A 15608-nucleotide genomic window follows, 5' to 3' on the forward strand; every position below is an offset into this window, starting at 1 on the left:
GCCAGAGCAGCTCCACACCCGCCCGCCCCCCTCCCCCTCCCGGGCGCCCGCCTGGAGCAGCCGAGGGTGACGGGCAGCTCGGCGGCCTGCGGGCCGGGCTGGGACGGCCCTGCCTCCGGGGCCGGGGCCAGTGGAGGAGGCGCACAAGTCCGGGCAGGGCCCCGGGGCCTCCCTGCCCTTGCTCTCCTGTGCGGACTCCTGTGCCGCCGTGCTAGCTCTTCAGGGAGCAGCTTCTTCCTTCCTCCCTCCGCTCCACACACCTGCTCAGGTGGCCCCTCCTGAGGCCCCTGGCCCCCCCCCACACCCCATCTCACCCCGGCCAGAGGAGGGCTCCCCCACACCCGCTCGAGGCAGAGGACGGTGGGAGGGGGAGACGGGAGAGGAAGAGCAGCTGAGAAACCATGGGCCGGGGGCTGCTCAGACCGTTTGCTGTCGGCGTTACCGTCTACAGGACGTGAGCGTGTGGATCGGGTTCAGTGATAACAGGAGACAAACATCGCAGCTCTGTCCCCAGACAAAGCAGGCAGCCACCCTCCAATAGACACACTTGGTTTATTTGTTTCGTATAAAAGGGTTAAGTGTACAACCAAACTTTTATAAAAAGTTTAGCATGAGTGAGTACATCACTCCACATTGTCTGCAGAAAGGACATCTCTGCCGCCCCCGGCCGACTCCGGGGAGAGAGAGATATAGATAGATAGATAGATATATTTACGTATAAATATACACACAGCGTTGAGTATGCCTGTGTCAAAAAGGCAAATTTCTGACCCAAAGACGTCGCTGCAGTCACTGGAGGCCGGGTCCTCTGGCAGTCCTGCTCGGCCTTTGAGAAAAAAGGCAGCCTGCTGACCAGCCACAGCGCCCTGGGGTGTTAAAGACGAGAGTCCGCTCCCCCTGGCGGGAGAGTGACCGGGAAACCTCCCGACTTCAGAAAGGCCACCACCGTCTTTCTCATAAATAACCGGGCCCACCCCGGGCTGAGCCCCCAGGCTTGGGTCCATGTTTGAAAAGAGGCCCGTTCACCCCGCTGTCCTCCCGGAGAGAGGCCAAAAAGGAGGTTCCTGTGGATCTGCTGTTGTGCAAAGCGGAGGGGAAAGTCCTGGCCACCTGCAAGAGATTGAGAGAATGAGTGAGGCGGAGGGAGGGAGGAGGGAGGGAGAAGGGAGAGGCGGGCGGTGAGCAGGGTGCCGGGGCGGGCGCCAGGAGGAAGCCGCAGTTTGAACATTTACCCAGACCCGGGGATTGGGCAAACCCGGCGCCCAGATGCTCGCACACACCCGGCCGGCCCCACGCGCAAACTAAACAGAAAACAGCAGAGGCCCCGCGGCTCCCGCCCATCTCCTGCCGGGATCTCGGCCGCAGGCGCCTGTCTGCCGCGGGAACAATTATGTGATTGGAAACAGCCTCTCCGCAGATAGGAAGTCCGGGGGCGCGGGGCGGCCGGGGGCCTGGCCGAGCCCACAGGCCCGGTGCTGGAGCAGGAGGATCCCTGCGGAATCCGGACGATAAGGTTCACGGCTCGGAGGTCAGTACCTCGCGGCACGGCCGCCCGGGGGCAGCCAGGGCATTCCAGCCCGGCAGCAGCCTCACACGCTCTGCTCTCCCCGACCACCGCATAGCAAGTCCTTTTATTTTTAGTTTTTTTTTTTTTTTTTTTAAGGAAAGTGCCCTGTGATCCTGAGTCACCGGCACCAGAAGCTCCTGCATGCATCGCAGGGCACACACATGCACATTTTTACAGGCGCACACGCATGACAAAGTACGCCTCGCACACGCATGGACAAAACACTCCGGGAGCCGCGAGCTCACACTCACCGTCCTCAGCCACAGAGCGCCTTGCTGTCGGTGGACGTGAACTCGGCGGGGAACTCGGAGGCCTGGAGAGAAAGGGGGTGAAGGCGGACGTTAGGCAAGCTCGGGAGCCAGGGCCCTCTCCCTCTCCCTCTCCCTCAGTTCCTAGAACAGCGAGTCCCATCCAACACGTTTAGGCTACAATTCAGCTCAAAGACAGGCGTCCGCATGTCAGAGCTCCCCGGCCCTGTCTCCCCGGCCGCATCTCAGCGCGTTTCTACGAAAGTGAAGTTACTGAGCTCGTCCCCTCAGTCCCCGGCTCCAACAGCGGGTCCGCCAGGGCCGCCCAGCCCATCGCCCGGCGGGCAGCGGGCCCCGGGCGGAGCGGGAGGCCCGGGCGGCCTACCTGCAGGGACAGGACGCTGATGTCCGTGTTGAGCGCGGTCAGCGGCGTCCGGGCCGCGCTCGGGCCGGGCCGCGGGCGGTGCAGGCTGGCGACGGCCGGGTGCGCGTCCAGGGCGAGCTGCAGGTCCAGGATGTAGTCGATGACGTGCTGCAGGATTTCCATCTTGCTCACCTTGCGGTCCTGCGGGATGCTGGGCACCAGCTCCTTGAGCTTGGAGTAGCAGTCGTTCATGTTGTAGAGCAGGCTCAGCGGGTCGTCCACCGGCGTCTTGCTGCGGGCGATGCCCAGGCTGTGGTCCGAGAGGCCGCCCTTCCGCACGGACCGCACCGGGCTGAAGGCCTTCATGCTGGCCGGGGGCGGAGGGAGGCCGGGAGGGAGGGAGGGAGGGAGCTGCCCGGAGCTCAGGCCGCCGCCGCCGCCGGCTAAGTGCCCGCGCCGCGGCCGGATCCGCTGAGAATGAAGCGGGGCGCGCGGCGGGGCGGCTTTTATCTGCCTTCGCCGGGTCTCCGCGGTCCCGCGTCCCCATTGGTGGGAAGCGCCACGTCCATCAGGCCGAGCGGGTGCCTCCATTGGCTAATCTGTGCGAGGGGCGGGGCCTCGGCGCTTCCGCGTTTGCGGCCAATGGGTGTGGAGTGGGCGGGGCGGGCGCCAGCTGGGGCGGTAAATAGAGGACAGTGGGCGCCGGGCGGGACGGGGACCCGGGAATCCGAATGTGCATCTGGGTTCTCTCTCCCTCAGCGGCGAGGCCGGACCCGGCCGGGGTGTGCCCGGCCCCCGGAGCCCCCCGCAGCCCCCCGCAGCCCCGGGACCCCCGCGCCCGGGGCCAGCTCCGCCGCGGAGGGAGGGACGCGCTCCCCGCGGTGCGGGACGGCCGTTCGGACGGAAAGCGGGTCGCACAAAGGGAAAACGCACCACGTTTGCCGCGGACAAGGGCCGTTTGTGCAGCGGCTTCCGCTCTCAGATAAGGGACCGCTCTGTGGGGAGAACGAACACCCCGCGGGCACCCAGAGAAAGGCGGCTCCGGCGGGGCCCTGCCCGGGCGGCGGGGGGCTCCGTGCGAGCCCGGCGCAGCGTGGCCCGTGCCTGCGGGTGGGAGGCCGCGGGGGTCTCAGGCCGGAGCTCTGGGAGGCCGGGGCTCCGGGCCTTTCCAGGACCGGGAGGAACCGTCCCGAGGACCCCGCTGATCACCCCGCTGGTCACCCCGCTGATCTCCCCGCTGGTCACCCCGCTGGTCACCCCGCTGATCTCCCCGCTGGTCACCCCGCTGATCTCCCCGCTGATCACCCCGCTGACCACCCCGCTGGTCACCCCGCTGATCACCCCGTTGGTCACCCCCCTGGCCACCCCGCTGATCTCCCCGCTGATCACCCCGCTGGTCACCCCGCTGATCTCCCCGCTGACCTCCCCGCTGACCACCCCGCTGATCACCCCGCTGGTGGGCGTCATTAGGCCGTTCTGCAGGCGGAAGCCTATTCACACACCCCGCCCTGAGGCTGCGGTGTGCGGGCCCTGCGGCGCGGGAAGCCAGCGATGGAGTTAATTATGCGGGAAGAGCGATTTCTAGTGTCCCCTTCCGGCACCTGCGGCGTGTTTAAAGCTCCGGCATCTTCATATGATAATTTTTTTTAAAATGCTGTCCTGGGCGAGGTTTGGGATCTTTCAACACGAGTACCGAATGCAGCCTCAGGGTTTTGTTGTTTTCTGTAAATCCTTAAACTTATCCATGTCATCTGCATCTTTAAACAGTTTGGGGCTCTTGGCTAAACTACTTTTCCGTTAATTCACACATAATTCCAGCCCAGCCAAAGCCCGCAGCACGTCAGTGGTGTGTTCTGGACATCAGACTTCTCCAGAACTCGATCTGCGGGAAAGCCCCGAGCTCATCCTGTGGACGAGAACCGTGTTCACTTTTTTTTCTTGATCTCCACCTTCCTTTGCGTTTAACAAGAGGAAAGGGGGCAGGCCTGGAGGAAAACGCTCCGTAATCAGGAAACTATTTTCTCCGATTAATAATTAATTCCTCGGCTGCCAGGCCGGCCAAGTGCCCGCGCCCGGCCTGCTCCGGAGGGCGGCCCAGTGGGTGGTGCTGAGGTGGGTGCCGCTTGCAGGAAACCCAGGCTTCCTCCTGCGGGAGGCCTGGCTGGTTTCCTGGCTCGGCAGGGACGGAGGGAAAAACAAACCGGCTCCTGCGGGCCCCCACCCCGAGCGACCGAACCCCGAGGCCCGCGACCGAACCCCGAGTCCCGCCCCCCCCCCCAGCCCCAGCCTTTGGGGGGCTCCGTGCACCGTGCCTGTCGCAGTCGCGCTACGGGGAACAGACTCTGTTTTGACACCATCTGGTGCGGGATGTGACACTCGGACTGTTTTACAAGAAGAGCAACGTCAACACACACTGCCGGGCCCTCCATCGCCGCTGTGGGCCCTGGACACGCGGCTCCGGGGGCTCCGGGGGCGGACGCCTTCCCCGCTTTTCCAAGGACGCGGTCTGCCGCCTCCGTGCCGCCGGGGACCCCCACTGGCGATGCATGAGACGGCCTTCTCCGGGCCGGGCTTGCACCCCGATGCGGTAGAATTGGGGGGTTTTCTGGCTGTGGCCTCCTTCGTGGCCGTGCCAGCGTCCAGCCCCCGGGGTGGGTGTGTTAAATCCCACCCGGAGGGCCCGCCACCCGGTTCTACACCCAAAGGTCCCTGTTGGGGGACTGCGGCTGGGCACGCTCCTGGTTTAAAGACACCCCGGTTTCTGGGGGGGCTGCCCCAGCGGAATGAGCTGGAAAACCGCGTTTTCCTGGGGGCGGGGGTCCCGGTGGGTGACCGGGCCGAGCGGCGCGTCCGGGGCGCTGTGCGCGCTGCCCGCGGCCGCGCAGGGTCCCACGGTGCGGCTGCGGGAGCGCCCCGCCCGCGGGTCCGGGCGGGCGGTGTGAGGGCCCCGGTGGGGTGGGGTGCAGACAGCGCCCCCCACGCCCCCACGTAAAGCAGCACGCCGGCCCTGGGAGGCCCCCAACCGGCTGCGGGCCCTCCGCGGCCCGGGGTGTCCGCGCTGATCAGAAGCAGCCGGCGCCGCGGTGCCGGAGGCCGGGGGCGCCCCGGGTCCCCGCACATCTGCCCCCGCCTGTCCGCACAGCTGTGTCCACTCCGCCCTGACCCCGGGCCGCTGACAGCTGATGGATGGCGGCGGGCGCGGGCCGGGCCGCGGCGGGGCCGGAGCGGGGCCGGGCAGACTCGCTGGCGCCGGGCGGTGACGCCGCCCATTCCCGCCGCCCCGAGCCCTGTCCGCGCGGCGCCGCTCCGGCGGCTGCCATGGCGACGGCCCGTCACTCAGCGCGCCCGGCGGTCCCCGGAGCCCCCCCCCCCTGCCCCGGAGCCCAGCCCCCTGCGCGCCCCGCCTCCACCGGCCCCGCCGCCCCGCTCCGGCCCCGCCCCCTGCGCGCCCGCCGCCCCGCTCCGTCCCCGCCCCCTGCGCGCCCGCCGCCCGCACCTGCAGCCCCGCGGCCTGGTGTCCGGCGGTCCGGGGAGGAGGCGGCCCGGGGGCAGGAAAAGGGGGAGAGAAAAAGGGGGGGAGACACCGTCCTTCGGCCGGAGGAGGAGGAGGGGAACGCGGCTGAGCGGCGGCCGCAGCCAGAGACGCCGCTTTGTCTGCTTTCGCGGCCGCGGTCCCCGGGGCGGGCCGGGGGCCGGGGTGACCGCCCGGGCGGCGCGGTGCGTTATGGCCGGGGGTCCTGGGGGCCTGGCGGACACTGGGCTCCTGCAGACACCCCCTCCCCCGCTTCCTCCCGGCGTCCCCGGAGGCCGCGCTAACCACCAGGCTTTCCGGAACCGCACCTTCCCCGCCCGGGAGGCTGCGCCCCACCCGCCGGCCTCGCCCCCGCAGAGCACGGCGTCCTGCCCCGCGGAGCCGCCTCTCCCGCCGGAGGGGAGCAGCGCGGGTCCAGGCAGCGCGCCCCGGGCCCCGCGGCCGGAGCGGGGCGCACGGGCCGGTCCCTCCGGGGAGGGGCGGCCCCCGGGCTGTGTCCTCCGCCGGCCCCGGGGCGGCGCCCCCGCTGCTCCCCGGCGCCCGGCTGTGGTTTTCGAGGACCCGGCGCCGGCCCGGGCCCGGCGGACGCGGCTGTGCCTCCGGGTGTCTGACTCCGGCCGGAGGAGCCGGACCAGCCCGTTTGGACCGAGACCCGCCTGGATGGGGGGGGCCGAACCCCGGGAAGCAGGCGGGGGGGTGTTTGTTTACTGCCCTCGGGGTGTCCCTGAGACCCGCCTGCCCTCCCTGCGTCCGGACCCGCAGCCCCCTCCTCGCCTCAGGGCGGCACCCCTGTCCCCAGCCCGGTTCCGGCCCGGATCCCCGGTGGATCCCGGATGGAGGGGACTGTCCGGCCGCTCAGCCCGGCCCCGGGGTCGGAGGCCTCGGCCCCGCGCGCAGCGGCCAGGGGGGCGGGGGAGGCCCGCGGGCAGACGCTCAGCTCCGGGCGGGGAGGCCCCTGCGGCCTGTGGCCCCCGCAGCCGGTCTCCCGCCTGAGGCCGCGATCGGCAGAAGAGCATCCATCCGCCCCATAACGATAACGGCCGAGAACGGTCCTGCCGCCTCCCAGTCTGCACCCCCGGGCCGGCGGCTGGGCCTGCCCCCGACGGGGCGCCCGGTCCCGGAGGGGGACCCGGGCTGCTGACCCCCCTGCACGCCCCCAGGTCCCCCAGGCTGGCCAAGGCCCCGGGAGGGCCGGCCTGTCGCGATCCTGTAACCGGCCCCAAACAAACCGGGAGGCCCTAACCAGAACCACATGGTGCGTCTGGCCCAAACCGCGTTCGCGCCCGGGCCGTGTGGGTGCGGGAGCCAAACCCATGACCTCAGTGGGGAGGCGCCCTCCGCCCCACAGGCTGCCCTGGGCGCCCCGCTGCCGGCCCACACCCCCATCAGGGGCTGGAGGGGGGTGCTCCGTGGACACGTGTCCTCTCCGGTGGGCGGGGGGAGAGACTTTTGTTTTTAAAATCCTTTGACACCCTCGCCCTCCGGCTGGTGTGGCTCGGTGTTTGGGCCTGCGAACCCGGAGGTCACAGTTCCACTCAGGCCACATGCCCGGTGCGGGCTCAACCCCTGGGGGGGAGGGCGTGCAGGAGGCAGCCCACCCATGAATCTCTCTCATCACGGATGTTTCTGTGTCTCCCTCTCCTTTTCTCTCTGACATCAATAAATGTATATTTTTAAAACAAGTAAATAAAATAGTTGGATACCCTCCACTTTCCCCTACTCCGTTCTTCCAAGCTTTCACTCCCAGATTCTGCCCCCTCTCCCCCCCTCCCCACAGACCCTTACCTTCCCAGTTAGAAGTCCCTGGGGTCCTACAGCCCCAGCCACAAGCCTGTCACATGTGTGTGCAGGGCGGGGGCGGGGGCAGGAACCTAGGGCTGCACCCTTGGGGAGGGGGGACAGTCCCTGGGCGCCTGTGGTCAGCTCTGGGGGGGCAGGGGCGCCTGTGGTCAGCTCTGGGGGACGGGGGCGCCTGTGGTCAGCTCTGGGGGGGCAGGGGCGCCTGTGGTCAGCTCTGGGGGACGGGGGCGCCTGTGGTCAGCTCTGGGGGGGCAGGGGCACCTGTGGTCAGCTCTGGGGGACGGGGGCGCCTGTGGTCAGCTCTGGGGGACGGGGGCGCCTGTGGTCAGCTCTGGGGGGGCAGGGGCGCCTGTGGTCAGCTCTGGGGGGGCAGGGGCGCCTGTGGTTAGCTCTGGGAGGGCAGGGGCGCCTGTGGTCAGCTCTGGGGGGACGGGGGCACCTGTGGTCAGCTCTGGGGGATGGGCTCCTGTGGTCAGCTCTGGGGGACGGGCTCCTGTGGTCGCTCTGAAGGGGGTGGGGGTGTCCTGCCATCTTCCCGAGCAGCTGACCCCTGAAGCCAGGGGCCTGCTCCGTGCCAGGGCTGACGGCTGTGGGCCGGGAGGAAAGGCCGTGTGAGTTGTCATGTACTTTCTTCCAACCGCCCTGCTTCCCCGGAACCTGAAGGACAGAGACATTCCATTTCCAGGAAAAAGAGCAACTGTGGCCTCCTGGCAGGGCGGTTAACCATTCACCCTGGTGAGAATGGCTCGCCGTGACCTTCCTCCGGGTCAGGCGGGGCGGGAGCTGACCATCTCAGGGAGAGGGAGGCGCAGTGAGTGCCAGGTCCCTCTAGGGCCACAGTCCGAGGGCGGCACCAGGGGTGGGGCAGACCTGTGCCACCTTCACTTTTGGTGGGCATTGCTGGCTTCTTTAGTTTGAAATCTGCCCAGGCCTGCAGGCTGGCCTGCCAGAGCCAGGACTTCTCAAAACACCCCTTCTCACCTTCCTCCATGTTCACCCGGAGTGACTGAGCCCGACCCTTTATTGGCAAAAAGTCCAGGGAGACCAGAGGACTTTGTCGACCTTAGTGAACAGAAGACTCTCTCTCTCTCTCTCTCTCTCTCTCTCTCTCTCTCTCCCCCTCTCTCTCCCTCTCCTCCTCTTTCCCTCTCCCTCCTCTTCCTCTCTCTGGTGCGAGCTGGGTTCCGGGAGGTGTGCCCCCTGTGTGGGGCTGATGGCGTGTGGGAGCCCGCACACAGGTCACTGGGCTCTGATGAGCTCGGAGCGGAACGGAGCTGCCTGCCACTTGGAGCGGAAGCTTGGACCCCGGTCTGCGCTTGGGACCCCAGCGGCACCTTTTGCAGGACTGGCCTCTCTCCATAACCTTTGCTTCCACTAAAAAAGAAAGAAAGAAAGAAAGAAAGGAAGGAAGGAAGGAAGGAAGGAAGGAACGAAGGAAGGAAGGAAGGAAGGAAGGAAGGAAGGAAGGAAGGAAGGAAGGAAGGAAGGAGCTGATGGGGTGGTGCGGGACCGCCCACACTGAGCCGCTTCGGGCCACAGCTGTCCCTTTAGGGTGCCTGCCATTGGGGGGGGGGGGGTGGAAAGAAGGGGGTGCCCACCGGGTGAGAATGAGCCATCTTGGGTCCCTTGAGGACATAGGCATTTGTTTTCAGAAAATTCAAGCATCCAAGGCCAGCTGATTCTATTTACCCCCATTTTCCCTTTTCCCTCCTGCCAATCTAGCTCTTGCTTTGAGGAGTTTCTTTTCTGTTTCAAGAGCATCCTTTATTTTATTTTATGTATCCAAACAGGGGATCGAGCCCAAAATCTGGGCATGTGCCCTGACCGGGAATCGAACTATGACCTCCTGGCTCATAAGTTGATACTCAACCATTGAGCCACGCCGACCAGGATAGGCGGGCTGTTGGCAAGTTCCCTTAGTTACTGCCTCTGAGGAAGTGTTGTTTTCCCTGTGGTTCCTGCAGCTACTTTTGCTGGGTCTGGAATTCTGGGCTGGCATTCCCTTTGCTTTGCTTTAGCACGTGACGCATTGGCGACCATGGCTCCCGGGAGCAATCAGCTGTCATTCCAGCTGCATTTCCCTCTGGAGAGGGGCCGCTTGGTCTTGGCTTCCAGAACTTTGCCCTGGAGGTAGCGTGGCCCGGGTTTCTCTGTCTTTTTCCAGTTTCAGGTCCTCTCTGTTTCTTGACTCTGTATGTTCAAGTCTTTTGTCAGATTGGCAAACATTTCAGCCATTATTTCTCCAAATATAATATTTCTTCAGCCCCACTCTCTTTTTCCTCTCATTCCAGGATCCTGGTGGCAAGGAATGCTAGACCTTTTACCTTTTGTTAGTCTCACAGAAAACACTCATTTATTTTTTTTATTTTTTTTTTACGTTTACTTTCTGTTGTTCAGATTAGGTCATTTCTATTGTCCTGTCTTCAGGTTCACTGGTTCTCTCCTCTGTCCTCTCCATTTGTGTGCTGAGCCCATCCAGCGAGATTTTTTTTTTTTTTTTTTGGCTGTTGCGATTTTCCGTTGTGAAATCTCCATTTGCCTTTGCTTTAAGTCTTCTTTTTCTTTGCTGAGAGTTCCTTTTGTCGTTTGATCGTGTTCGTAATTGCTCATTGAAAGGCCGTTTTGACAGTTGCTATAAGTCCTTATCCATCACCGCCAACACTTTAAGTCAACTCCGTGTTGGCAGCTGCTGGTTGGCCTTTCTCACTCAGGCTGAGCTTTTCCCGGCTCTTGGTGTGGCCTTCTGAGGGCCAAGTTAGGAGAATCTGGATCTTACCTGGATCTGTCAGAGCCAGCTGGTGTTTTGTTTTATTTGGCATCTGTTGGTTTTGATGACCAGCCCCAGGTGGCCATTTCTCTGGATGCCTGACTCAGCATGACTCAGCAAGCTGCGTGAGGGGAGCCAGGATGTCTGCCACACCACCAGCACATGGCGAGCACGCAGGCTGCTCAGCAGAATCCCTGTCAATTAAACAACACACCAGGGGGAAAGCCTGGGCTTGCTCACAGCCAAACCGGGGAGACCCAAGCAGGGGTGCAGAGAGCAGAGGGAGAGGGCCACCCACTCCTGGGGCCGGGGGAAGGCTGCTGGGGGGGGGGGCTTCCAGGTGGAGGTGCTGAGGCCACATGTCCCCCAGGAGGAGAACGGAACAGCCCCGGGGTGGATGGGATTCTGCCACGGTGGCGTCGGCTTTGTTCATAGGGGGAAGGTGCAGTTTCACCCACAATGCTAAGCTTCTTTTTAAAAAATGTATTTTATTATAAGACCGGAGAGTGAGACGCTCCGTCTAAATGTGGGAATTGCCCTGGGAGGCTGGGAGGACCCCCTCAGGACGCAGAGAAGGGGCGTGCCCAGAACTCGGAGGAGGACTTGCTGGGCAGATACACGGGGACAGGGGGTGCAGGGGGAGCCTGGAGGGCTCCGGACCCGAGAGAGGGCTCCGGGCAGAGCTCAGAGGGACCCGGGGCCGCCCAGCCGTGCCCAGTGGCCTCCATCCTGGTCTGTCTGTGCCGCTGGGGAGAGAGCTGGGCACCTGCAAGACGGGCGTCACTTCCTGCCTTTCCTTTGGAACCTGCGGTCTGATTACTCCCAGACTCACCCCTGCACTCACCCCGCACTCACCCTGCACTCCTCCTGAGGAGCCCGCCGGCCCCCAGCCAGGCCCCCGGCCAGGCCCCCGGCCAGGCGCGGCTGCGATTGGCACAGCTCAGCTTCCCCAGGATGCACCCGCATCCGCCCCGCAGCCCGCCCTGGGCCTCCCGTGGGCCGGGCAGCAGAGGAAGAGGCGGCGACGGGATGCCCACAGGAACGGCGGTCCTGGCTCGGGGGTCAGCCACACCCGTCCTGGTTTTCCCGAGGCTGCGGGGCCCTGGCCGTGGGCTGGAGGCCGGGACAGGCTGGAGGAGCCGCAGGCTCAGCCGATTCTCGTGTCGTTGTCCTCTCCGCCCCCAGAAATGAGGGGAAATATCGGAAAACCACGCCCCCACGCGAGCACACTCACCCACCGCAGGGAACAGAGCGGGTGGCCTTGAAAGGGACTCGGTCAGACACACGGGCCCCAGTTCGTATGACGACCAGCGTTCTGCCCGCCGGGCTCCTCGTCAGTGCTGGCCCTCAGACGTGGCACCTGAACGCCTCTCCACCGAGTCTGGGCAGCCCTTCGATCTCACAGAGGCCGCCCATCCTCACCGCGGTCTTGGTCCCGGGGCTGACCGGCCGCACCACAGCGACCGGGGTCACCGAGCACAGATCCCCGATGAGGGTCACGGAATAGATGCCCTCCTGCCCCCTCTGGCTGACCCTCCTCCATTCTCTGTCTGACAGACCCCAGACCTCCTCCTGCTTCCGCGCCGGCTCCTCCCACCTGGGGCGCCCCCCTCCCCCTCCCTCCCCCTCCCCGTGCTCCTCCGGCCGGGGCCCCAGCGGGTCACCATGCCTGCGTCTGTCCTCTCACCAGAGGGGACTTCTCAAGGTCGGCGCCAGCCTCCTGCATTTGCTTTATTTGAGTCTGGCCTGGCTTTCTCGGTGCCACTGGCAGGTGAACGGGGTTATGGGTGGCATTATCAGGGGGCTCCTCTGAGTCTCAATAAGCCGTGAGGCTGGGAGCAGCCGCCGGCCCTGGCGAGTCCTCGGCTGTGTCCTGCGGCCCTCCGCGGTGCGGCCAGGGACTGGCAGCCTCGGGTGGGCCGGCGGGAAGGTGCCGCACTGGGAGCCTGGCATTCACGGGTGGCCAGGCGTGTCCTGCCGGGAGGTGTGTCTGTGGCGGGCGGGCGGGGGGCAGCGCCGTGTGGGCTCCCACCCAAACCCTCACTGAGCCGCGGAGGCCCCCGCCCCCGGCCTGGCTCGGGTGAGCGTCATTCTCTGCAGCAGCTCGGTCCCCGTCCGAGGCCCCGGTGTGGGCTCCACCCCAGTGCGGGGCGGGCAGGAGGCAGCCGGCCCGTGCTCTCCCCCATCACGGATGTTCCTCTCTCCCCCATCACGGATGTTCCTCTCTCCCCCATCACGGATGTTCCTCTCTCCCCCATCACGGATGTTCCTCTCTCCCCCATCACGGATGTTCCTCTCTCCCCCATCACGGATGTTCCTCTCTCCCCCATCACGGATGTTCCTCTCTCCCCCATCACGGATGTTTCTCTCTCCCCCATCACGGATGTTCCTCTCTCTCCCATCACGGATGTTCCTCTCCCCCTCTCCCTGCCTCTCTGACACCAATAAAATACACTTTTCTAAGAGAGAGCAATCCCACAGTGAAAGCACAGGGACATGGGGTGGGGGGGGAGGGCAGAAACCTGGGAGCCTTCGGGGCCGGGAGGGCAATGGGGAGTGGGGGGACCTTGGGCCCCCCCCGGAGGGAAAGGGGTGAATACAGACGTTTCCCCAGGAAATGGGGGTTCAGGGCGGTCTGCCCGCCGTCCCCGTTAAGCTCCGGTCAGGAACGAGGAAGTCGGAGGTGACTCCGGCCAGAGCCGGCGGTGTTTAGTTCTGCTCCGGGCGCAGGAGGACAAACAGGTTCTGTGAGGACGCAGTGGGGCTGTGACCCTAACAGCCGGCTTCTGCGGAGGCCGTGGGCGGGGGCCGCGGGGAGCAGCACGCAGACAGGGCGGTGGGCACCGGGAAGCACGGCCCCCATCGCTGGGCCGGGCCCGGGGCTGGCGCCCGTGCGCACTCTCCTCCCGTGGCCTCTCCGTGGACCTGTCACCGCCATCTCCCGCTTCTCTGCGGAGCGAGTGCCCTGAGCTGGGGGGGGGCTGCTGCAAGGAGAGCCTGTGAGGGTCCTAAGGCTGGCGTGTGTGAGTGTGCACATGTGTGCATGAGTGTATGTGCATGTGACCGTGGTGAGTGTGCACAAGTGTGCGTGTGCATGAGTTGTGTGAGTGTGTGCAAGTATGTGTGTGTGTGCAAGCGAGTGTGAGTGTGTATGAACGTGCATAAGTGTGTATGCGTGAGTGTGAGAGTGCTATGTGCATGTGTGCACAAGTGTGTGTGCATGTGACCATGGTGAGTGTGCACAAGTGTGCACGTGCATGAATTGTGTGAGTGTGTGCAAATATGTGTGTGTGCAAGCGTGTGTGAGTGTGTATGAACGTGCATAAGTGTGTATGCATGAGTGTGGGTGTGTGAGTGTGAGAGTGCTGTGTGCACAAGTGTGTGTGCATGTGTGTGTAAATGTGGGTATGTGTGAGTGTGTAAATGTGAGTGCATGAGCGTGTAAGTATGTGTGAGTGTGTGTGAGTGTGTGCATGTGTGTGTGTATGAGAGAGTGTGTGTGTGTGTGTGAGTGTGTGTGTGAGTGTGTGCCTGTATGTGTGAGTGTGCGTAAGTGTGCATGTGTGTGTGTGAGAGAGTGTGTGTGAGTGTGTGTGTGCGTGTATGTGTGAGTGTGCGTAAGTGTGTGCATGTGTGTGTGTGTGTGAGAGAGAGTGTGTGTTTGAGTGTGAATGTGCGTGTGTGTGTGAGTGTGTGCGTGTAAGTATGTGTGAGTGTGCGTAAGTGTGTGTGGGTGTGTGAGTGTGTGTGTGTGTGTAAGTGTGAGTGTGTGTGTGTGTGTGAGAGAGTGTGCGTTTGAACCTTTAGCTTTGCAGGGAGCTTCGGAGCAAGTGGGTGGGGCAGGCCCCGAGGGAGAGTGAGGCACCAGGGAGCCCATTTCTGGCCTGGACAGAGGCCTCCGCCCCCCGGGGGTGAGGGCCTGGGGCCTGGCACCTCTCCCGTCACCTCCCTCCACTCTCCCCCTCCCCTCCAGGCTACCCCCTCTGCTCCACTGAGTCCGCCTGCGATTTCTCCTCCTGTAAAGCCTGCATTGTGGTCCCTTAGAAACACCACAAAGGAAGGGAGGCCCGGGGAGGGGCGCGGTTCAGAGCCGGGGTGAGGGCCAAGGAGAGACGGGCAGGCCTATCGGAGTGCCGGGTTACCTGCGCCTCTGGTTTCTGCAGTCTGAAACGGTGTCTGCTTCCAGGGCCTTGGCTCAGGCCCCCCGGGTTCTCCGGGCGCAGGGTGTGTGGTCTGAGCCCGGAGCTCGGAGCCCCCCGGGGTGGGGAGGGGAGAGGGGGGAGAGGCAGGGTGGTTTAGGTGTCACCCTGTGATTGCTGGAGTCCTGCAAAGCCGGCTTTGTTGAGGGGCCCTCAGGTTTGTGTGTTGGGGGGGGCGTTGTCAGGGAAGTTGCTGGTGTGGGGAGGGGGGAGGGCGCTCTCAGGGTGGTGCTGGGACTGTCCTGTGGGGTCTTAGACTCCGCACTCAGGGTGAAAGCCACTGATCCCACAAGGCGCTGAGGGGGCTGCAGGTGGTCAGAGGCTGCCCGCCTCTGGATCTGTCCATCGAGGCTGGGATCCAGGCCCAGGACTCCCCCTCACCCCCCAGACACACACACCGAGGGGAGCCTCTGTGTGAGGGGCTCCCGGGCCACGCCGGCCGCTGAGGCTTCTGGGGAGCAGGCCCCTGAGGCTCAGGCCGGGTGCCCCCGCCCGGGAATCCCTGCTCTGGAGCGGGGGAGCTGCCTCTGCCAGAGCCGGCGTTTACCGCATCGCTCCCACCACACACGGTGTCCACTCAGCATCAGCACCCGCACGCCGCTCTGCTCAGGGGCCAGTCCTGGGGAACCTGGGGCTCAGGGTTCGATTCCCGTCAGGGCACAGGCCGGGGGCGGCTCGGTCCCCAGTGGGGGGCGCGCAGGAGCAGCGGTCAGTGTGTGAAACCTGTGAAGAATTTGTGAGTTTATCTGAGCCGCACTGTGGACTGTGCCGGGAGGCAGACCTCAGGGGCATCGGCCACAGACAGCACGGCCGGCCGCCGAGGGAAGCCTGGGCGCCTGGGCGCCGGGGGAGGGTCTGCCTGTTTGCCCCCCCCCCCCCCCTCGGCAGATAGTGGTTTATCAGCCGCCCGGCTCTCACGCGAGAGCGGCTTCCTCCTTATTTATCTCTCCCGGCCGTTGGCGGAGAGGCTGTGCCTCAGGGCCTGTGTGTCTAGCTTAGAGTCAAACTATACCTTAGTCAAGACCCCTCTCTCCCTCCCGCGCTCTCTCTCACACACACTCACACACTCTCTCACATACACACACTCTCTCACATACACACACACTCTCACACTCACACACTCTCACCTCA

The 15608-nt window shown here is 64.8% G+C and overlaps 1 protein-coding gene across 2 annotated transcripts; it reads right to left on the minus strand.

Annotated features, from left to right (window-relative positions):
* Nucleotides 1-535: 535 nt before the first annotated feature.
* Nucleotides 536-2604, minus strand: ID2 (inhibitor of DNA binding 2). Of its 2 annotated transcripts, none has more exons than XM_036436499.2 (3): nt 2201-2604; nt 1817-1880; nt 536-1103 (listed from the first exon to the last, which is right to left on the minus strand). In XM_036436499.2, the coding sequence occupies exons 1-2, from the start codon at nt 2543-2545 to the stop codon at nt 1824-1826; spliced, it is 402 nt and encodes a 133-aa protein (XP_036292392.1). In that variant the 5' UTR covers nt 2546-2604; the 3' UTR covers nt 536-1103; nt 1817-1823. The 2 variants fall into 2 exon arrangements, with proteins under 2 accessions (XP_036292392.1, XP_045437182.1); XM_045581226.1 differs by having other exon boundaries at nt 536-1110; nt 1819-1880; nt 2201-2603.
* Nucleotides 2605-15608: the final 13004 nt, after the last annotated feature.

The sequence above is a fragment of the Pipistrellus kuhlii genome, unplaced genomic scaffold (assembly GCF_014108245.1).
Source record: "Pipistrellus kuhlii isolate mPipKuh1 unplaced genomic scaffold, mPipKuh1.p scaffold_m20_p_139, whole genome shotgun sequence".
In the NCBI taxonomy this organism is placed as follows: domain Eukaryota; kingdom Metazoa; phylum Chordata; class Mammalia; order Chiroptera; family Vespertilionidae; genus Pipistrellus; species Pipistrellus kuhlii.

Excerpts from the sequence above, each read along its gene's own strand:
- ID2 (XM_036436499.2), bottom strand. The coding sequence starts at position 2,545 with ATGAAGGCCTTCAGCCCGGTGCGGTCCGTGCGGAAGGGCGGCCTCTCG. Across the intron at positions 1,881-2,200 it reads TCAGCGTCCTGTCCCTGCAG|GCCTCCGAGTTCCCCGCCGA; the intron begins GTAGGCCGCCCG and ends CTTTCTCTCCAG.